This window comes from Bidens hawaiensis, unplaced genomic scaffold (assembly GCF_021521415.1).
Source record: "Bidens hawaiensis isolate Kalapana, Puna unplaced genomic scaffold, B.hawaiensis_p1.1 tig00043586_1, whole genome shotgun sequence".
NCBI lineage: Eukaryota > Viridiplantae > Streptophyta > Magnoliopsida > Asterales > Asteraceae > Bidens > Bidens hawaiensis.
Genome location: NW_027497736.1, coordinates 62,070 through 86,494, shown reverse-complemented (window position 1 = coordinate 86,494; position 24,425 = coordinate 62,070). Strand labels below are relative to the sequence as shown.

Below are 24,425 nucleotides of genomic sequence, written 5' to 3'. Positions count from 1 at the left end.
TATTAAGTTGATGTGTGTTTATAAAATTTTTGTTCTTATAATGTAGCCAACACGAGCAAGGTCGGTTTAAAATTAACCCAAGCACGACCTCAAATTTTAAGCTAAGTTACAAAACCAAGTGAAGCTTGTGTTTTCAAATTTTCAATTTTCTATATGGAGAAAGTGGTAGAAAAACCATGTTGCGAATAATTTAAATGAGTTAGTATTTTTGTGTAAAGTTGTATTTAGTGGACCTTGCATGATTATAATGGGCTTAAAGGACTGATTTCTTGGAACTGATTTATAGTTTTAGAAGGAAACTAATCTGCAATATTTCTTCTCTTGCAATCTTGAAGATTATTTATAGAATGTGCCCTTCACGGGTTTTACCCGCGAGACCTGATGAGCCAGCCTATGACTCCCTTGAAACCATTGCGTTTGATACAAGAGCATTTATAGGAGTAAAATAGAAAAATTCACCGCAAGTACAAAGCATTTATAAGATTACGATAGAAACAAACCACGTAAATTGTTGTCGCCGTCGCATCGCGCGGGTTTTTAGTAGTAATAATAATAATAACAATAATCCGTCAGCCTCAACACACACACAGAGACTAGACCAACACCAACTCCACATACCATCATCACAAGCTCACAAATCCTTACAATAATAATAATAATAATAACAAAACCAAAGCTTGGCGATCAATTGATGGCCAATTTGTACGTACAGGCTGAGCCACCAACGGATCTGAACAAGAACACGGAGTGGTTCACATACCCAGGCGTCTGGACCACCTACATACTCATATTATTCTTCGCGTGGCTCGTTGTTCTCTCCGTCTTCGGTTGTTCTCCTGGCATGGCTTGGACCACCGTCAATCTCTCTCACGCCATGGTAATTAATCGCTTTTATTGTTTTTGGTTAATTGTTAATGTTATTGGTAGTGATTTAGTGTTTCCAACATGGGTTTGTTAGATTATAGGTTTATTGATCTGGGTTTGGATTGGATTGGATTGGATTTACATTATGTTTGGATCTAGTACGTGCACGAGGGTTTAATGTGGTTCGGTCTAGGCTGGTTGATTGTTCATTGGGTGGCAATTATATACTTTTTATTGACTTATAACTTTTGACGGCCGATTGGGGAGTTGGGTGTACACATGATATATATAATAAAAAACTAATTTTCGGATATTATATATTTATATATATATATGCCAAATATCATAAGTTTACTAAATATTTATAACAAAATAGGTGAATAACCAAAGTCGCTAGGCAGACCCTTGGCGGCCGACTGAGGAGTTGGATGTACTCGGGGATGATTAATATAAAAAAAAACTAATTTTTGGATATTATATATATGCCAAATATCATATGTGATAAGTTTACTAATATTTATAACAAAATATAACAAAATAGGTGAATATCAATATAAATAAGAGAAATGCATTTTTAAATAATAAATTATTTTGAAAATTGCTAATCATTGATTAAAAAACAATGTTTGTTTTTTAAATATTTTATGAATACGAATTATGTTTTATTGTTTTAAGTCAAAATCGGGCCAAGTTCATCGATTAGATGTGATTCTGGCTGAGGTTGTCCACCGTCGATAGATTCATAGCAACTAGGCAGAGTTAAAGAAACTCATCTCGGCGACATACCCAATGGCGAAGCTTGGACAAGAATGTCGGGGGAGGGGGGGGGACTCAAAATGTATTATAAAAATCATAAACGCGGGGGAGGGGGGGCTCAAACTTTTGGCCGAAAACAAGTAAAATTACACTACGTATAAAAATTTCCAGGCGAAAAACAACTAAATTTACACTAATGCGCGAAAAAACAGGGGGAGCCGGGGCCACCCCTGGCCCTTGATATCGTTCGCCCCTGGACATACCTTGTAGCGTGTACTCGGCATTGTAAACCTACTTTTACAACATTGGATTGATAACACATTACAAGTACATAATCATATTTATAGAAAAAGCTAGGGTTAATAACTTGGCTGACAAGAAACATTAAACAGGTTAGGGACGGCTGCCCCGTCCCTCTTTTCTTAATCTAAATGACTAAACCCGCCTAAAAGGCCTACGGACCCAACATCATTAAGGTTTGAAGTATAGCTTGCTTGATTTGTTTTGTTTTGAATTTTGTTGTTTGGTTCTTAGATCATGTATTGGTGTTTTAATTGATCTATAACTAGTTAACTACTGGTTTCTTAGGATCTAGTACATACACAAAAGCAATAAACGAACACTAGGGTTTAACGTGGTTCAGTATAGACTGGTTAATGTCCAAGGTGGCAACTAGATATTCTTTATTGAGTAAAATAATCCAGGCGGTTACATGTTGGTTGTTTTGGAAATCGAGAAATGATGTGATTTTCAAAAATAAATGTTTCTTGGTCGCTAAGTTGGTTAGTGATATAAAGGCAATGTCTTTCTTATGGGAAATGACGGGCATGGGTAGGGAAATTTGGTGCAATTTTAATTTCGTATAATCTCATGTTTCCATGTTGTTGTTCCGGGCTTCTAGCTTCTGGCTTGGAGTGTTCCGTTTTCAATTTTATTATATTGGCCTTTCAACAAAAAAATATATTCTTTTGAGTGATAACATATTACAAATACATAATCATATTTATAAAGACTAACAGGCTAAGGTCGGCTGCCCCGCCCCTCTTTTCTTGATCTAAACCTAGCCCAGAAGGCCTACGAATCCAATGTGCTTAAAGTTTGAACTTTTATCTCAGGATGTTTATAACCCAATTGCTCTGTCATTAGCCTGAGTGTCAAACATAAGTCAAATATGAGATATGCGTGTTATAGTTGATTTAATTCTTTGCACTCTTCATTTGTTTGTGTTGTATCAGTTGACATACCAGTTCTTCCACTGGAAAAAAGGCACACCTTTTGCTGATGATCAGGGTATATACAACCGGTTGACCTGGTGGGAGCAAATCGATAGTGGCAAACAACTCACCCGCAACAGGAAGTTTCTCACTCTTGTCCCGGTGGTCTTGTAAGTTAGTTTTACTTAAATCGCTTTCAAATAAGTCATACTAAATAAACAAATATAGTTACAGTTATTAATACTCTGCTGAGTCTTTGCTTATGTGATATTGTTGGTGTTGTGTAGTTGATTATGTATCATATATGCGTATATGGAATAAAATACTTAATCTATACATAAAAATACGGCTTAAATGTTTAATACCTTAAAATGACGATATAAATTAAAAAAAATGAGTATTTGAAATGAAAAGTCTACTCTTTTTTTTTGGTTAGAACAGTGTTAAGTAAATCTAATATGAAGATGAAGGTTGATATTATTATGTAAAGTTAAACATACTTTGTAGTTAATAGATGATGTGTTTAAATATGTATATCAGGTACTTGATAGCATCTCACACGACAGACTACCAGAACCCGATGCTGTTTCTAAACACAGTAGCGGTATTTGTGCTAGTTGTTGCCAAGTTTCCAAACATGCACAAGGTCCGAATATTTGGAATCAATGCTGAAGAGTGAAGCTATACTTGTTCAATCACACGTCTGTCTGTAACTCTACCATCTTAAATTGGAAACCGGAAAATGATAAAATTATTTAATTAAATTTTTTTGTTGGGCTACATTTATTTCATTATCTTTTCTGCCATATTGGGATTGAGGTTCAAATATTAATTTGGGTTATATTGGTGTAAGAAATGTGGGCCATCGGGGGCAAAAGTGAAATTGCACTAGTTCTGACGCTATTATACTAATATCATGAAAATAACGTTAAAAGTGGTGGAAGGTTAATCAGGCATCATGTGGTGGCGTTGATAGCCGGAAGACAAGAGTACATGCACTAATCGGCCGATGGTTGAGTGCAATGTGCCTTATGTCCAAGGCTTGATGCGAAACTACTATCGAGCCGGGGGTATAACTGGAAACAGCCTCTTTATTCCTACGGGGTATATGTAAGACGGTCTACATCTTACCCTCCTTAGTCCCTACCATAGTTTTGCTATTGGTGGGATATACTGCGTACGGTGATGATATGGTTTAAGAAATGAAGTGTCATAATCAATAATGCAATTAAAAGGAACATAATTATAGCATGAGGCGTGGTTTGGGTGTCATGAGTTGTGTGGTTGCAATAAAGTGTTCATGATATCATGAATGGATGCTGGATAAGTAAGTAAACATGTAATATTGCAAGATAGTTTCAAAGCTACACTTACAGAGTATGTGCAATGAATAGTTCAGTACAGTATCAGTCAAATTCTTAAATTACAAGTTACCAGTTAAGATTGTGACAGATGCTAATTTGATTTTAAACTGTTTATCTAAAACTGTAAATAGTAGCTTAGTGGTAATAAGATGTGTGTGTTCTTTATCAAATGTTTGAAGGATTTAGTCCATGGTGACACATTTTTATATATGTAGTAGTCTAAATCTATACACATTTGTCCTCCATAGGCAACCGTGTTCGGAAAAAAAGTCGTGTTCGTGTCTGACGTGTTATGTCATCCCTACATTTAGAAGTAGTTATACAGTGTGAGTTGGTTTAAAAGATCAAATATTAAATCACTAGTTTTGACTATTTTAGAAATTATAAGCTACTCTAAGTGTCTACTACGTGTCGACAAGCGAAGCAAAACGCTCATGGCAACATGAAACACTTGGACCGAAAAGTGGTGAAAGCAGAGGAAGATAGCTATTGGCTAGAGTTTTGGCAGGCTGAACAATCGTTTGCACATGGTGAACATGTTGAATCTATGAAATAAATGTGTCTAAATAAAGTGTAAAAGTGTAGATCAATTTTGAGATATTTTGGTGCCTTATTTGGATTAACGGCTAATTAGGTGATGCGGATGTCACTCCATAGAGTAGACGGACATGGAAGAGATAAGCGCAGCTTGTGAAGCAAACGCATAATCCAACCAAGTTTAGCTGCAATTAGGGGTGTTAATCGGGTTAACCTGATCGGGTTTCGGGTTAATCGGGTCAGGTTAGTCGGATTTTTAAGAAAAAAATAATCTAACCCGCAACCCGACCCTATTAAGGTTCGGTTTTCTCGGGTTTTTCGAATTTTTCACCCTACCTATGATAAAATAAGCCAACATTTTTGGATTAAAAAACCCAAATAATCTTGATTCATCATTCGATTCTAAATCGTTCAGTATTCATCCCCATCTAATAAAGCATTCCCCGAATACTGAAAGCCCAAATTGTTTGGCTTCAATAATCGAACAAACCGAAATAAACATAAAAATGGAATCTTGAACTCATTCAAAGTAACATAGCAAAAACCGGAACGAATAAATCCCGAATTATTTTGCAAAGAATCATGTATTTTAACAAATTATTTCCCTCTCTTCTTTTGCAAAATAAGATCAAAATGCCCTCATTTAAAAACTGGCCCGTTTGACCTTTTCTTGGTCAACCGACATCAAATCATCCAAATTACCAAAATTACCCTCGTGGTCAATCACAAATTTGACCCAAGATTTGACCCAGTTATCCTAATCTTGGCATGTTTGCAGCACTGTCTAAGAATTTGACATTTAAGCCTCATTTTGACTTTAACCTCAGGTCTGCACATATAAATTGCTTCAACAGGAACCATCAATAATCGATTTTGACTTTTGAGTTTGACCTTACTAGTCTCAAAATTCAAATACACCAATACCAATTTTGTAAATTTAGATACCATATATTGCTACAATAACCTGCAATATGAACTTATCTATCAAATCGTTGTCGTGTTGTGATCTAATAATTTGCATTCCCAAACGTGTTTCAATAATTGTTAGTGCTTATTTCACCTTTGCATCAATATATTGTATCCGAAGTTAACTATTACAACTAATAATCGGGTTAGCCCGAAACCCGACTTTTTTTCATAAACGAACCCGAACCCGACCCTAATAGCCCAATTAACACTTTTTTGACCTTATTTAACCTAACCCTAATTGGCTTATTCAGGTTCGGGTCGGGTTAATTGGGTTCGTACATTTTGGACACCCCTAGCTGTATGCCAAAAATGTTTATTACAACTATTAAGATGCCAGAACAAAGAATACAATTAAAAACAAAGATTAAAAGTACATAAACTGTTCCAATCTAAACGATATAGGTTCGCCTATAGTTATCCAAAAATACGTTTCCACCTTTATTTCTTCTTCAACTTTGTCTGGACGCAAGGGGGTGTTTGGGGCTTCTTATTTTACCTTCTTATAACTTTTTCCCAAAAGTTAATAAGTCACAATATTGTGACTTACTAACTTATCCACTCACAATAAGTCACAATACCAAACGTCTTTCATTTGGCTGGGATCATTTGGATGTTCACGGAAACCCCCAAAAACTAGCATTGCTGATGCTATAAATTATAATGGTTTCTTGCCATCATATTCTTTTTAATTGTTTTAAATATAATACTTATCTTTTAAATACATTATGTATAATATAATATTTTACTTTTTAAATGACATCATTTTTCATCCGGGTCATGTGTTATGGTCATGGGATAACCCGATGATGGCATACATGGGTGGTTAATTCCATGCCAACCCACTTGATCTCGCTAATTTACATGAGTAGCTTGGCTATGACCGGCTCAATATTTGAATTTTTTCAGACATTTGGTCCTTTTCGACGTTTGAAAAATGGTAACATCAAAAAAATAAATTTATATTGTTTAAATATTCGTTACTCCAACCAATTTCTACACAATCAAACAAGGAAAATAATGTACGTCGTAATTATATTGCACAACATAATTATCAATGATAACGGTGGGTGATTTGTCACTACAATGCAATTGACAAGGCATAACTATAGTCTAATGTGTGTGGGCCGTAAATAACGGAGATATGCACAACATCTTATACTCGCATTTGGTGAAACATTTTGGGTACTACCACCCCATATCGACATTGATTTTGGTTGTGTTAAATTTAAATTAAAGTTATGTACGTCTTTAATACTTGAAACTGATTTTAAATTTAATTGTAATTAATACTATTAAACTTAATTATTAATATTACACATGAGGAATGATGAATAATAAGTATGGATTATTAATATTCTTTTGTTAGTCGTTCAGATAAAAAAAGATTAGAACGTGTTGGTGGAGATGAACAATTCATTTGATGCTTAAATGACAAATTAATGATAACAAATATAACACATAGCTTTAGTATGCTTATTTAAAACGAGTTTAAAAGTAGCAAGATGAATGTACGACAAATATGTTTACTTTGAGGCTTATATTTCACTTTTTCAAAAAAACTGAGCAACTTTTTAAAAGAATAGGAAAAGATGAAAAGAAAACGACTACTATTTAATGTTTACATGGAAACATATTATACTTTTACAAAGTGTAGCCAACTTTAAAAATTGTTTAAAATAGCAACTATGGCCTAAGTATGTCTTTGTTTCATCTACATCTTTTAATTTAAGTGGGCTACTTTTATTCATGTCAAAATTATCTTTTTACATCATTTTCATAAGTGAAATACTTTTTATTAATTCAAAGTAAAATACTTGTCTACAAAGGGAGCACTACTCTTATATGCAATTTACCCTGCAATAATATCTCATTACATTTAAATAAGTTCACTATTTGTGACTCATTATTCTTAACTTTTTTTAAACGTCTCGGTACAACTGGCTGTTGAGGGATTCATTAAGGGTTGCCCCACGATTAACACCACTCTTTACTGTTCGAATCGTCCATCTTATAGTTGTGCTACCCATATTTTAGAGCACGTATATGAGTCGGGACTTAAACTTGGGACCTCCGAGACAGAAACCCCACATGAGTGAGTACGCATTCCCACCTTCGACCAGTTAGACAAGACAATATTGACGACACATTATTCTTATAATTGTTTATATATAGCACTATCACAACATTTTTTAAATACAACTGCTTTCTATAAACAAACTACATTTTATATATGTATCTTCAACTTATAAGCACAATTCATTGGATTTAATCTTAGATAATCATTTAGCATAAGGTTTTTGAAAAATTGAGTTCTTTCATGTCCCTCCAAAATAGTGGCAAGAACTCTAGTCCATTAACTTTGACTGGTGATAGTATTTTATGAATAGAGTCGTACTTGTTGAAAACACACATAAAACATCACTTAGAATTGAAGTTTGAATTCAAGTTGGACGTATGTATATATACTTATTTCACTTTTGGATCAAAGAGTACTTAAAGTTCCACTGATGTTCATGTGCCTTAACCCATCATAGAAGAAACCATAGTACACTAAATACACATCAGATGTTTAAATTAGACCTCTGAAGAGGTAAGTCCCAGCAGAGCCCAGTTGGACCCGCAAACTCACCTTGAAGAGGGACGTCTGCGCAAGGACCAACTGGTTCCGCAGGACCCACCATGCTCAGAGATGAAGACCTTACGCGCAGTACGCCAGCTGTTCCCGCAGGGAAAGCCTCCCAATGGTGAAGTACCCCGCCTGTCCCCGCAGCTGCGGATACAAGCCATCAGGGAAGGCTACCCGCACTAATAGCAAGGCTACACGCACAAGGCACTAATTCTCAATAATTCAGTGTCACCTGAAGGAATGAGCAAGGCGGGAATACTCCCGCCCAAATGAGCCAGTCCGTATGCTTCTGGAAGATCTTTTGTACTATACCTGCCAAGGTATGGACAAAATAGACAAGATCTGACCAAAGCAGCCCATGAACCAATCACAGGGTGACAGCTCACCGACAACAGTACGAGGAGGAGCATGCTCTAGTACTGTTTGTCACTATTAGCCGCTGCCTACTCACCAACCCTTGTTGTGGCACGCACATAGCCTGCAGTTGGTGGAAAGGGAACAGTACACAGCCGGCCTTGTCACTATCAGCCGCTGCCTACCCACCAACCAGCATGGCACGTGCGTAGCCCATAGTTGGTAGAACAGGAATATTATACAGCTGGCTGTACCTGCTTGGAAACCTACCTTCGGCTATAAATACTCCAACACCTTGGAACGGTATCTTATCTTCTCTAGCAATCTCTCTTTATATACACATATTCAGAGCAATCTAGTCTGATTCTCACGCCGGAGGGTGGTCACAAGGAAGAACCCCCCCTTCTCAGTGACGAGCTCACGGTGTCTGTTTTGCAGGTCATCAGAATAACCATCTCTGCCGGACCTAACCCTCGTGGGAAACATTACTTTACCCCCAGATTATCCATAATCTACTCGGGGTCACCTAGTGTTTCTTCATTGGCGCCATCCGTGCATAAAAGCTAGAACTAATTCTCAGTTTTTTCAAAAACCTCTGAAAAGATGGTTAACGTTACTCCGGTCCCAAGGCCAGTGAGTGACCAAGAAACCCCGGTAACCACAACCCCAGCTACTGGGGGGAACACCGGCGGTTACACAAATTTTACGAACACTACCCCGGTTACCCAAGCCGGGGCAAGTGCAGTAAACAATATTTCACTGGGGTTCACTGATGCCCAGTTGGAGAAACAGACGGGGCTCCCTCGCCAAACACTCGATCAAGTTAAGGCGTGGGCCGAAGCACGTCAGAAGGAATTCCAAGCTGAGTTGGATGAACGCTTGCGTTCACTCCAACAGGCTGACGAATTCGGAAGCACTCGACAACAGCTCAACATGAACAGTGAGTGCGAGTACTCGGACGATGATCGGGAGGAATCCGACACCGACGCAAACCCTCGCCACAGGGCGAAAGGGAAGCGTAAGGAAACGGACTTCCAACCAAGAAGGAATTTTGGAGAAACCTTCAAACCAAGGAACGCGGGGGGAAACCCACGTGACTTCTCCAAAACCTTTAGACCAACTGCTGCAAATGCGGGAACGTTCAAGTTTGCAAGGACATTGCGGAAGCAATCGCCCCGAGAAGTGTCAAACAGATGTCCAACATCGGCACTTATGATGGTATATCCGACCCAGACGATCACTTGAACAGATTCATAGCGGGGGCAACCGTCAGCAACTGGACGGAACCCACGTGGTGTTATATGTTCCAGATGACGCTGGTTGGAGCGGCCAGGGCGTGGTTCGATCGTTTACCGGTCCACCACATCTATGATTGGACGGACTTTCAGCACAAGTTCAGCCAACACATCAGTCAACAGAGGAAATATACTGAAGAACAGTGGACGATCCTCAACTGCGTTAGAGAGGAGGATGAATCTTTACTAGACTTCATCACTCGCTTCAACTCCAAATAGCTGAGTCTGGGCAACATAAGTGAAGATCTTGTTCGCGCCGCTTTCATTCAGGGCGCCGAATACCCAGAGCTTATCCGCACGTTGACGGGTAAGGACGGCATGCCATCCACATGGGATGCCATCATGACGGCGGCCAAGCGCTTTGCCGAGACGGAGAAGCAACTGGGTAGGGATCTTCCCCAGAGTACACACCTCTACACGCAGAGGACCAGAGAAAACAACGTTCGGACCGCCCGGCAGAACAAAAAGAGGAAGCTAGGTATTTGACAGTCAAGGGTAAACTTTGACACCACATCCAGCTCTCGCCCTCTCGTAGGTGGAAGGGATAACACGCACCCTTCAAACCGAAAACACCGGTGGACGCCACTCACCAAAAGCGTCACGGAGATATTTGCCACTGAAAAACTCCCATGGCCGAAAGCTCCAGTGATTCGGCAGCGACCTAATGCGGATCAGAGCAAGTCCTGTGACTTCCACGGGACAAAGGGTCACAACACTGAGGAGTGTACATCCTTGAGGGATATTGTTGAAACATTCGTCAAGGATGGAAGACTTACACACCTTGTGGCATCAATCAAGAATGGAGGGAGGAATGATAACCGGTACAAAGGCAACGGACGAAAGCCCGTTGACATCAGCATCCACATGGTTCAGAGTGACATCAGAGGAAGAAAACGACGAACGACAGAACCATGCGCGTGGAAGGAAGCTGAGGTGCGCTTCCCGCGAGTGCCAGGAGGACCCAGCAAAGAAGGCCCTATCGTCATCAGAAGCCAGCTGGGGCACTACATCACTTCCCGCACTCTTGCTGACAACGGCGCCTCGTCAACGGTTATGTACAGGCAGTTCTTCGACAAGCTAGACGACGAAGACAAGGAACGCCTGGAAACGGTCTACGCCTCAATGGAAGGGTTCGATGGCAGCACAAACACCCCCATGGGTATCCTATCTTTCCCCGTCATTCTCACGGACGGGAGACACTCCCGCACAGAAGACGTGGACTTCGTCGTGATGAGGAAGCCACACCACACATACGACATTCTCTTCGGGAGAGATGGGATGGCAAGATTCAATGCCGTGGTATCTTCAGTCCACGACATGATGGGATGGCCAACAGCTGAGGGTGTAGCGATGATCACCCGTATTCCCCAGGTATGCATCGCATCTGTCTCATCTAAACCCAAACCAAAGATGGCTAAACCAACCATCACCGAACCAGAAAAATGGGCCCTCAATGGCAAATACCCTGACCAGGCTGTTACCATTGGCCCAACAATCACTGATCCTACGCGCACCTTACTCAAACGCTTACTACAGAGAAACGCTGACATCTTCGCGTGGACACCAGCTGACATGACTGGTGTACCTCGAAGTAAAGCAGAGCATAAGCTCAAGTGTGACCCGGCTTTTACGCCAGTCATACAAAAGCGCAGAGTAATGGGAGCGGAACAGGCTAACGCGTGTAGAACCCAAGTCAAGGAACTCCTTGACGCGGGCATCGTACGCGTTAGTAGATATCAAACATGGGTTGCAAATCCCGTTATGGTACCGAAGGCTAACAAACAATGGCGCATGTGCATAGATTTCAAAGATTTAAACAAAGCATGCCCCAAAGATTGTTACCCGTTACCCGAAATTGACCTCAAAGTGGATTCATTAGCACCGTTTCGCTTTAAATGCTTCCTTGAGGCATATAAGGGGTACCATCAAATCCACATGGCCGTAGATGATCAGGACAAAACCGCATTTCGGACGCCCGATGGCACATTTTGTTATCAAATGATGCCATTCGGACTTAAGAATGCAGGGTCCACATACCAACGCCTGATGGACAAAGAGTTTCATGCCCAAATTGGGAGAAACTTGGAAGTCTACATGGATGACTTGGTCATCAAAAGGCCTGAGCCAGAAGCGATGTTGAAAGACATCGAAGAAACTTTCAACACGCTCAGAAAGATAAACATGAAGCTCAACCCGAGCAAGTGTTCCTTTGGGATGAAAGAAGGGAAGTTCTTGGGAGTCATTGTTACTAAAGATGGCTTCAGAGTGAACCCTGAAAAGGTCGAAGCCATTATCAAAATGGAATCACCTACTACCATCAAGCAAGCCCAGACACTGAATGGACGCCTAGTCGCACTTAACCGCTTTTTGTCAAACCATGCGGATAGGTCGTTCCCATTCGTGTCAACATTGAGAAACTGTTTAAAGAAAACGCACTTCCGCTGGACACCAGAAGCGGAAGCAGCTTTTCAGGAAATTCGGTCACGCCTGATCGAACTCCCGACGCTCACAGCACCAGAAGTGGGGGAGGAATTAATCATATACCTTTCCGCCACAGACAGAGCAACCGGGGCAGTCCTGCTAGTAGAGCGAAAAGATATCCAGATGCCTATTTACTATGTTAGCCGTGTCCTAACAGACGTAGAAACCCGGTACACTACCCTGGAAAAATTAGTCTTAGCGCTTGTACAGGCTTCACGCAGGCTAAGACGATATTTCCAAGGTCACCCAATCACCATTCTCACCAACTTCAAACTTGCAAACGTTCTAGGCAAACCCGAGTTATCGGGACGTCTAGCCAAATGGGCAATTGAGTTGGGGGAATATGCGATAAAGTACAAGCCAAGACCAGCCATAAAAGGCCAGGTCTTGGCCGACTTTATTGCAGAAGTCCCCGCTTCGCGGGAGAAAGAGTGCCAGGAGGAGGCTCAACCCTCCCCAGCACAGGACATCGATGATGTCTGGCGACTCTACACTGATGGAGCAGCCAGCAATGAGGGTTCAGGCGCAGGGTTGAAACTAACCAACCCAGCAGGCCAAGAATACACTTACGCTATTCGACTGGATTTTCCAAGTACGAATAACGAAGCAGAATATGAAGCATTCTTGGCCGGGCTGAGAATTACGCGTAAGATGGGAGTGAAAAACTTGGAAGCCCACGTGAATTCCATGTTAGTAGCCAACCAAATAAACGGGACGTACACGGCCGTGAATGACACAATGGCCCTGTACCTCGCACAAGCAAAAACCCTTATGCGCACTTTTAATGATTGTAAAGTCATACACGTCAAGCGTAGCGAAAACAAATCTGCGGATGCGTTAAGCAAGCTTGCATCATTAGCCTTCACCCATTTGGGAAAGGACATTCGCATTGAACTCCTTGGAGCACCATCAGTCCCGCACAAGGAAATTTGTGTCATCACCGGCACAGAAACGTGGATGACACCGATAATAAATTACCTTGCAGCGGGTATACTACCAGAGTCGAAAACACAGGCAAGAAAAATACGTTGTGAAGCATTAAACTATCAACTCATCGATGGCATCATTTACAGACGTAACTTTCTTGGCCCACTCTTAAGATGCGTGGACAACCAAGATGCTGGCTACCTCCTAAGGGAAGTGCACGAGGGCATCTGTGGAGTACACGCAGGTCCACGCGCTGTTGTAGCTAAGCTAAACAACGCGGGATACTTTTGGCCAGGGATGCATACAGATGCGCTGGCATACATCAGAAAGTGTAGGTCTTGCCAGCTCTACGCACCCAACACGCATCGCCCGAAGAATGAACTTGTTCCAGTCACCTCTTCATGGCCATTTCAGAAGTGGGCCATCGATGTGACAGGCCCATTTCCTACAGCAGCAGGAAACGTTCAGTTCCTAGTGGTAGCCATCGACTACTTCACCAAGTGGATAGAAGCAAAACCCTTAGCCCAAACAACCGCAAAACATATTAAAAATTTATTTGGGAATTTATTATTTGTCGTTTTGGACTTCCACAGACTTTGGTGAGTGATAACGGCACCAACTTTGCTGACAAGAAGCTACAAAAGTGGCTGGAAGAACTTCAAATCACCCACACCTTTACCTCAGTGGCACACCCGCAAGGTAACGGTGAGGTGGAAAGAGCAAATAAAAGCATCATCGAAGGCATAAAGAAAAGACTCCTGGAACACAGATCCGGCTGGGTAGACGAAGTTCCACACGTCCTTTGGGCAAACAGAACGCTGAAAAAGGCCAGTACGGGAGAAACCCCGTTCAGCCTCACTTATGGCACTGAAGCCATGGTCCCAGTCGAAATTGGTTTACCCTCACCAAGGGTCTTGATTCAGCCAGAAGACAATGATGCGGAAAGACGGTTAGACCTTATGCTAACCGAGAAACGCAGAGACTTAGCCGCAGCGCGTGAAGAAAACTACAAGCGACAAATGCAAAAGTACTACAACATGCGGGTAAAACTCTGCAACTTCAATGTAGGAGACTACATATTGCGTAACAACGAGGCTTCAAACCAAGAGCGCCCTACAAAACTGGCACCGGTCTGGGAAGGATCGTACATTATCAAAGAAGTTTTGGGAAAAGGCGCATACCGGCTCGAAAGGCTCGATGGCACTCCTATCCCAAGAACATGGAACGGAGCTCAATTACGCAAATGTTACATGTAGATCAATTCCAAATTTGTAAAGAAAAGGCCTAGAGCCACTTCTAATGGAAATGATTCTCCTTTATCACATTGTGTTGATAGCCTTACCTTTATACTTATGAACTTCCCACACTGATATGCTGGTATTCACCGCATAAATATGGGAAGAAGTAAGTCGTTGCGTGTGGAAGGCGGCAAAACCCGCATAAACACATAAAACGGTAAAAATTTCTAAGGAAAAGATAAGGAAAACCTTCACGCAGGTCAGCAGCTATAGGTGAAGTTTGGTCATCCCAATAAATGAAAGTGACGGTTCTACCCGCACAATCATGATAGAGGAAACTGAACATTAACCTATTGGCAACCGCGCGTCGAAAGGTTAACTTATTCAAAACACTTAGAAAATTTCAAAGGAAAAGATGAGGAAAACTTCCACGCAGGTCAGATATAGGTAAAGTTTAGCCATCCTACTAAGTGAAAGTGACGGTCTTATCCGCACAATCACGAAAGAGGAAGCAAAACTTTAACTTATTATCTGCCACGTTGAAAAGTTAACTTATCTAAGTACTCAAGAAATTGCTAAGTTAAAACAAAATATGCGCGAAATAAACAAGGCAAGGCATTAACAAATAATCTTTATTCCATCAACATTCAAACATTACAAGAATTGCTGGGTACATACCCGCATACAAGATTAGAAGTCTATACAAACATAAAAATCTACTCTAATGGTGGAAAGGGATCTAAAGTATCAAGCTTCAGGACCACTCCCACTTGGACCCGCACCATCAGTAGAGTGTGGCGGTTCAAGGAAAGCTTTGAGGATAGCTAGCCCATCATCAGCAGCAGCAATCTCGTTTACCTTCTCCACCACCGGATGCGGGAAGGCGGCATACTGATTCACGGCTTGGTCATACGCAGCTTCAGTATCCACATTGTAAAGAGGGAAGTTGGAAGGCGGAATGCCTTGTTCAACAAACCCTAGACCAAGCAGGAAGCCAGCCTTTTCCTCATCCTCATGAGAAGCGTTGAGGGCTGCGCTCATCGCATCGTCATATGATGTGTTCGTGAACACCCGATGCACAACCTAAAAAACAGAAGTATATCAAAAACTCTTATAAGGAAAAGCGTAAAGAAATTGTGAAACTGCGCATACCTGAGACAACGCTTCTCGGAGAAGCCATTCCTTGGTAACCAGAGCCTCCTGGAGGGCAGCTTGAGCTTCATTACGGGCGCGTTCGGCTTCGTTCTTTGTAAGGTTGGCAAGCAACACATCTTTGGCTGCAGCCTCTTCGACGCCCTTTAGCTTACGCTCAGTGTGGTCAAGCACCCCCCTCTGGTCCGAGATCTCTTGGAGCTTCTTGGCATCTTCCATGGCCAAGGCATCATGAGCCTGCTGGAGCCTCTCTAATTTGGCTTTAAGTTCCTCATTCTCGATGCGTAGAGGCTCAGCAGCAGCTTCAGCCTTGGTGGCCCTCTCGGTTGCGTTCCGTGCAGTTTCCTTAGCCAACCGAAGCTGTTCATTAACAGCTTGGGCGGCCTTGGAACGGGCCTCGAGACGAGCCTGAACTTCAACCTCAAGGGCCTTGAAGGCCTTCTCCTTCTCCGCATCAACGGCGGAGAGCCTCCTGTTCTCCTACCGGACAGCCCGCGCCTGAGCTACTTCTTGGATACGAGCTGCATTTAACTTGTCGTTTTCACGACAAAGCAGCTCGACGCGCGGCTGCATCCGGGCTACGAGAATGCGGAGCTCATTTGTCAACCTACCCTCCTGGTAGCTTGACATTGCTTCCCCCAGCGCCCCACTTGGGGCGGCGTGGCGCGCCCACTCGACGCATTCCACAGGCGTCCGAAGGGTTGTTCCTCGGCGGATGTTCCATCGTGGAACATACACTTCATTGGAATCCGACACTGCAAAAGCAAAAAGCAGTTAGGAAAAGATGATAAAAAAAATATAAAATAAAATAATAAAGGGCCAAAATAACCCTACGCACCTGTAGGGTCGACGACAGGCCTGTAGCCGCCAAACCCATCACCCGAACCTAACGGATATCCATCCAAGAGGTCAGGCAGATGGGAAGGAGGCAGAGATTGGCTTGACGCCCCAACCCCGGACATACCTGAAGGACCGGCCGTAGTCGCCGGCGCCGGAGGAGACATAGCGGATCCGCCGTGGTAGAAACCAACGGAGGTGAACTCACCGGAGGTGAACTCACAACCTCGGCCGCGGCTGTGGAAGAATCCACAGAAACACACCGCCTGCTCAGTGAAGGAATCAGTGAATATGGCACTGACAGCCGGCGGAGACGTCGTCACAGTTGGAACAGTTGGCTCAATCGGGTGAGCAACTGAACCAACAACTGAAGCAGGCGCAGTCGCCTGGGTCATCGCCTCAGGTAGGTTGACCAAACCTACCGTCATGGGTCCGGAGGTGCTCCTCCCCGCTTCACCCTGGAATGCGGTAGCATCCACGCCTGCACAAAGAAGATATATAAGTATAATGGCGGAAAGTTATGCAGTTAAGATAAAGGAAGTATACTTACGGGTCCTTTTGAGCTTGAAGGTGCGAACGGGCGGGGACGAACCCGATGGAGCCGGCCTCTTCATACCGGTCACCGTCGTTGTCCTGGGCTGCTCGGAGGTGACAGCCGTTTCAACCTCCAGAGCAGTGGTCTCAACACCACCCGGGTTCCCCGCCGCCTCTTCACTCTCGGTCTCCGACTCAGACCGGTTCACCTGGTCGGCCTTCCCGCCAGCAGCCTTCTTCCGCGCAAGAAAAGGACCATCTGCGGATTCCTCATCAGAAGATGACAAGATTAGAGGAATTTCAGCAGAGGTTTCAGCAGTCAGAGGGCGAGGGTTAAATAGTCTTTTACCTGGCCACGTGGCGCTCAGTATTTCGTGGCCTGGCGGGTAGGCCTCCACAAACCGATCCGCAGTCTGCGCAAGGATGGGCAACTCGTTCTCGTCAAGAGCACGAGTACCCAACCGAGCGGGACCGTCAGCTTCCCGCGGATGCAGGAGGGACTGCAAGTCATTTCCCTCTGAAATAAAAAGAAAAACAGTTAGAAAAAACCTTAAATCAACAAAGAAGACGGAGCATACCGTAAGGGATAAAGTTCAAACCGTATTCAAGTACGATGGGAATCTGTGGCGCATCCGCCCCAGCATCCTTCCACACCCTGCTCATACCGAGCATCACCATCCCGGACTCCGGAAAGCGGTAAACCGGAGTCTGGATCCGGGAAATCTTGGAGAACCATTCCGCCTCCTGGTAGTTGGAGGCGTGAAGGCTGGGGAGAGCTCTCCCGTTCTTAAATGTCATCGCTATAGGGACGACACGGGCAGAGATGTAAAAGAACTCCCGCTTCCAAGACCGAAGACTGCGCTCGGTAGCGCAGATCTTCAAACCCTTGATCCGGGTGACCAGGGTGTACCAGCCTTGGATGCACCTCCAGGAGTAGAAGGTCATCAGGCGGTCGACGTGGGGATCCACGCCAAGAATGAGGCACACCCACTCAAAATGGCGGATCTTGGCGATCGCCATTGGGTGTACCTCCGTCAGGTGCACACCGTGTCTATCCAGAACACGGTATACAAACTTCGTCAATGGGAACCTAAGATTCCCATAGACGAAGAAGGCGGCATATACCTCTATTTTGCCCTTGGGGGCATCGTACACTGTCTGGTGTGGCTCCGGAAACTCAGGCTCGAACGGCTCGAGCATGAACTTCCGGACGATGTACCGGTAAAGCTCGATGGGAAGAGCACACTGGCATTCGCCAGCAGTGCTCTTATCGTCCTTATCGGACGTAGACGTCGGGTTCTCGACATACAAGTCAGACTCCTTGACGGTAGCTTCTGGATCATGAGTAGACGACATGTTTTGGAGGTAAAGAAGAACGATTTCAGGAGAATGCTCGACAGAAAGTTAGAGTATTCGCCGGAAATCGCTTAGAAGATGAAGAAAGAAGTGAAAGTGTGGATTACCATGAACCCTCTCCCCCTTTATATACTCATCGCAATGAATGCGATGAATTTAATGCGGAGGAGAGAGAAAAGAGCTGGTGCAATGAAACTATGACACGTGGAAAAAGCAAGCTGGCAACAGCTGTTGACGGGACGCGCGCCGTAAAATCCGCACCCACGCGCCCGAAAAATCGAGCCCACGCGCCTGAAAAAGCGTCTGGAATGACCATATACTGTCACGTCGTCATAACTTCCTGCACGTCCTGAAACTGTCAGAAGAAACCGTCAGACACTAACGTCCCTTCAACAGTCTGGACTGTTCTTATCCTTTCACCAACTCTTCGAATTTCAAAGAAATTCAAAAATATTCAAATATTCAAAAATAAGAGGGAATATACCCCCTTACCTGGGCAACCAAGTAACTATAAGACAGGTGCGGGTACAGTGTCAAGGCAAAACCCTTCACATACTTAGCACCCGCAGGGAATGGACGCCAAGAATACATTGGAAGTAAGATAACTATAAGACGAGTGCGGGTACAGTGTCAAGGCGAAACCCTTCACATACTTAGTACTCGCAGGGAATTGAAACCAAGAAGGATCTTCTGGGCCATGCTTGCGGAAAGGGAAATAACATCCCCGCATAGCGGGAACGTTGAGAACTAGATTGTTTGAAGCTCCAGGATGGAATTGGTTCTTTAACATAATTGATCACTATGTTTAAAACTACCAAAACCTCGTAGAGAATCTACACAAGTGAAACTCAACGCTCCTGACTTGCGAGGAGGTTACACACCTACCCGCATCATACCCAAAGATCAAGCAGAAAAGTGGGGAATTTCTGCACGTGACATTAGGGAAACCGCGGGAAGAATCCCCACGGACAACCTTAAAACTAAATCCTTTTCAAAACCCCTTGCTTAAGTCCAAAGTTCACCTCACTTATTAACAATTCATGAGAAGAACATTGGACTGGGGGGACTTGAAGAGGTAGGTCCCAGCAGAGCCCAGTTGGACCCGCAAGACTCACCTTGAAGAGGGACGTCTGCGCAAGGACCAACTGGTTCCGCAGGACCCACCATGCTCAGAGATGAAGACCTTACGTGCAGTACGCCAGCTGTTCCCACAGGGAAAGCCTCCCAATGGTGAAGTACCCCGCCTGTCCCCGCAGCTGCGGATACAATCCATCAGGGAAGGCTACCCGCACTAATAGCAAGGCTACACGCACAAGGCACTAACTCTCAATAATTCAGTGTCACCTGAAGGAATGAGCAAGGCGGGAATACTCCCGCCCAAATGAGCCAGTCCGTATGCTTCTGGAAGATCTTTTGTACTATACCTGCCAAGGTATGGACAAAATAGACAAGATCTGACCAAAGCAGCCCATGAACCAATCACAGGGTGACAGTTCACCGATAACAGTACGAGGAGGAGCATGCTCTAGTACTGTTTGTCACTATTAGCCGCTGCCTGCTCACCAACCCTTGTCGTGGCACGCACATAGCCTGCAGTTGGTGGAAAGGGAACAGTACACAGCCGGCCTTGTCACTATCAGCCGCTGCCTACCCACCAACCAGCATGGCACGTGCGTAGCCCATAGTTGGTAGAACAGGAATATTATACAGCTGGCTGTACCTGCTTGGAAACCTACCTTCGGCTATAAATACTCCAACACCTTGGAACGGTATCTTATCTTCTCTAGCAATCTCTCTTTATATACACATATTCAGAGCAATCTAGTCTGATTCTCACGCCGGAGGGTGGTCACAAGGAGGAACCCCCCCCCCCCCCCTTCTCAGTGACGAGCTCACGGTGTCTGTTTTGCAGGTCATCAGAATAACCATCTCTGCCGGACCTAACCCTCGTGGGAAACATTACTTAACCCCCAGATTATCCATAATCTACTCGGGGTTACCTAGTGTTTCTTCAACCTCTAAATACGGCAAATGAAAGGGACTTCATTATCATGCACCATTATTGTCCATCATGCAACGGTGCGAAATTTATATCAAAATCAAGAATGCATTAAAAACTACGAGAACTGCATTATACATTTGTTTGGTTTGAGTTTGGTACATGTATAATGTACATTAGATCAAATAAGAACTTATTAAAGAATCATAAATGTAAAATTGATCTTGTTGGAACATTTAACATGCCATGGTGAAATTTAATTTATATTTTTTTCCTCTTAAAACTACATTCAAAATCTATCATTATATTTAAAATTAAAAATGTATGGCCCCTAAGGGAGACAAAAATGAAAAGTGAGAAGAATTTACGACCACACAAAAAAACCTATAAAAGTTCAAAAATAATTAAAAAAAAATCATAACTCAATATATAAATAAAAAAATGAAAAAAATTAAAAACAAAAAAAAAAGACATAATAAATTGCAAAGTATGAACAAACAGCCAAGAAAAAGACACAATGCAGAAAATGAACAAACAGCACAATGATAAACAAAAAAAAAAGACATAATAAATTGCAAAATATGACAAAATGCCGAACAAAATATAACATAGTTGAGTAATATAACACAATATCAAGAAAAAAAACACAATGTCAAGAAAAAAAGACACAATAAATGACAAAAATCAATGATATAACAAAAAAAACAATGATCTTTACTCAACATTGTGTCTCTTTAATTTCGAGGGTTTTTTTAACGAGGAAAACGGTGAAAACATTTTTTGTTTTTTTATTAAAATTTGAGTTTTGATTTTTTCTAATTAACTCTTCTTTATTTTTTTAGGGTTTTTTATACAAATTATTCTCATCATTCTTATGTTTATCCTATTTTGTAAAATAACTTGACCATATGACCTAAAATGGTTGTTAAGGTTGTTATACTGGTATTAAATTATTATTATAATTATTATTATTAGGCTGTGTAGTGGAGGGGCTACAAAATGGGGCTTTTTGCACCATGTGGCGTCCAGTCAGCAAAGGATAGGTTTTTGTTTTTTTGGTGTAATGGTGTAGGGCTACAAATATTAATAATATATATATATATATATATATATATATATATATATATATATATATATATATATGGGATAAATCATGCGAGAAGTGAAATTTTAGCGAGAAGTGTGAGAAATCAATCTTGACCACTCATTTTTTTCTAATCTTAAATATTTAAACATTAATGAAAAGGGCATAAATTTAACATTAAATATATTCTCTCTTCAATCAACATAATTAATCAAAACATAATAATTAAAACAATTTCTTCATACATTAATTTCTTCCTAGTTAAATACAAATTTCTTTCAACTCAATTAATCTACATCTTCGTTTTATCTATATAGCTTCATACCATGAAAACATAAATTTCTTTATAGTCATCAATATATAATGTTTCTTGTTGACAAACCTGCAAAACACAACAAATATATATATTATCCTACACATAAAAGTGCATTATAATACCAACTTAAAACTAAGTTCGCAAACATTTTTATATTAAATGTCAACAAAAATACATAATGTACACAAAACATATATCTTAAACTAGTATTTTTACATACAAAAATATACAACCTACACGAAAATATATATCCTACGCACAATGTCAACAAAAATACACAACCTACACAAAAACATATAACCTAAACTTGTATTTTTACATAAAAAAACATATATATAACCTAGACAAAAACATATAACCAACACTTGTATTTTCATAAAAAACATATATATACCATACACGAAAACATATAGCCTACACTTTCAATGTCAACAAAAATACACAGCCTATACAAAAACATATAACCTACACTTGTATTTTTGCATAAAAAATACGTGACCTACACGAAAACATAAAACTAACATTTTTCAATGTCACAAAAAATATACACAACCTACACAAAAACATATAACATACACTCGGTATCAGTAAAAATACACAACCTACACAAAAACATATAACCTGCACTTGTATTTTTGCATTAAAAACATATATATAACCTACAATAAAACATATAACCTATACTTTTCAATGTCAAGAAAAATGCACAACCTACACAAAAACATATAACCTACACTTGTATTTTTGCATTAAAAAACATATATACATGTAACCTACACGAAACATATAACCTACACTTCCAATGTCAACTAAAATACACAACTTACAAAAAAAAACATATAACATACACTTGTATTTTTATATTAAAAAACATATAAATAACCTACACAAACATATATAACCTTCACTTCCGATGTTAACTAAAATACACAATCTACACAAACACATATAAACTACACTTGTATTTTTGCATAAAAACATACAACGTACACGAAACATATAGCCTTCACATGTATTTCATCATCAACAAGTATATATATAACGTACACGATTATACATATAACCTACACATATGTTTTTCAATATCAACAAAAAGAATATAACCTACACATTTAGTTTAGCATTAACAAGTATATATAACCTACACGAAAACGCATATAACCTACATATATATTTGAATTTCAACAAAAGCATAACCTACCAAATGCCTATGTCCTCATCGGTTTGTTAACAATAATATATTAAGATGTAATTACCTAGATACAAATGGATCCAAAAATATATATAACCAGTAAGATAAAAAAACAAAAAACAAAAACATTAATCTAGAACACAATTTCTTAAATGCAATGGACATTCTCAACCGAAACTTTCAAAAGGTTAATATAAAATATTAATTTATGACACAAATAATATAATTAAATTTATAAATGCTAATATGCTACTTTTTATCATCTCATCGTTGCGAGTCAAACAATCCAATAGTTATTTTTTACCCAAAATTCAAAATAATAAATCGTATGTTGACGACAATTATAGACATCAATATAAACTAAAATAGATTATCCGGTTGTTACCTTGAATAACACATGATTTTGGTCTTGAAAGAAATGAAAGAGGCGGCAACCAACGATTAAAACTCAGCCATATTCTTCATTGTCAGCGGCATTAGTCTCAAATCCGGCGAGCGGTGGCTACTGTGATGGTGAAAATGGCATTATGGAGCCGGTGGGTTGGCTACAGTATTGCGTTGAACGCAAAAGGTTATGATGGTGGTGTCTGGAAAATAATGTTAGGGCCATGATTGTTTTTTTATGGCAATGAGAATAATATAAAAAATAGAAGAACATAATTTAAGAAACTTTCGGAGAGAAATCAGGAATTAGTTTTTGCATGGCAAGTATGATTAATTATAAAATTCCATTAGTAGCCTTATCCCTTTCTTTTAACCTCCTTGGTCTTCTAATTAATTACTAGAATACCATTAGGCTTTTGAGCCATTGATCAAATAATTTAGTGGTTCGGATTTCTTTTTACACTTCTCGCAATTCTCGCACTAAAAATACTTCTGAAATGAACCTAAACATATATATATATATATATATATATAACACAACATATTAAATTAATAATATCTTCACAACAATTCGCCGGACAAGAATATGCCCCCCCCCCCCCACATTTCGCCCCACAATTCGCCTAGGGGGTGGTGTTCGCGCCCCAAATCTCCCACATTTCGTCCCTTTCCTCGCCCACTACTGATAGCCTTATTATTATTTGCTTCTGTAGACACGATTGACGCCCCCAATTATTAACCACAACATACAAGTCTTACTACTATTCATGTTACATTTTTATTATGACTGTAATTTATAATATTACAATTTTGGGTGAACATGTGCCTCAATAGTTGTACACCCTGCAGCTAAAATCGTATAGCACTACACGTGTATTCACCTCATCACCCTCCAATTGTTTTCTTCCATGTCTCCAGAGTCCAGATTCATTCATATCAATAACCC

The 24,425-nt window shown here is 41.1% G+C and overlaps 1 protein-coding gene across 1 annotated transcript; it reads left to right on the top strand.

Annotated features, from left to right (window-relative positions):
• Nucleotides 1–541: 541 nt before the first annotated feature.
• LOC143594403 (uncharacterized) lies at nt 542–3,696 on the top strand. The gene is made up of 3 exons (XM_077073728.1): nt 542–877; nt 2,856–3,004; nt 3,375–3,696. The coding sequence occupies exons 1-3, from the start codon at nt 692–694 to the stop codon at nt 3,511–3,513; spliced, it is 474 nt and encodes a 157-aa protein (XP_076929843.1). The 5' UTR covers nt 542–691; the 3' UTR covers nt 3,514–3,696.
• Nucleotides 3,697–24,425: the final 20,729 nt, after the last annotated feature.

What these genes read in the sequence shown, in the direction of transcription:
- LOC143594403 (XM_077073728.1), top strand. Translation starts at nt 692, where the DNA reads ATGGCCAATTTGTACGTACAGGCTGAGCCACCAACGGATCTGAACAAG. An exon ending in TCAATCTCTCTCACGCCATG is followed by an intron (nt 878 to 2,855) that starts GTAATTAATCGC and finishes GTGTTGTATCAG; the next exon opens with TTGACATACCAGTTCTTCCA. An exon ending in ACTCTTGTCCCGGTGGTCTT is followed by an intron (nt 3,005 to 3,374) that starts GTAAGTTAGTTT and finishes TATGTATATCAG; the next exon opens with GTACTTGATAGCATCTCACA.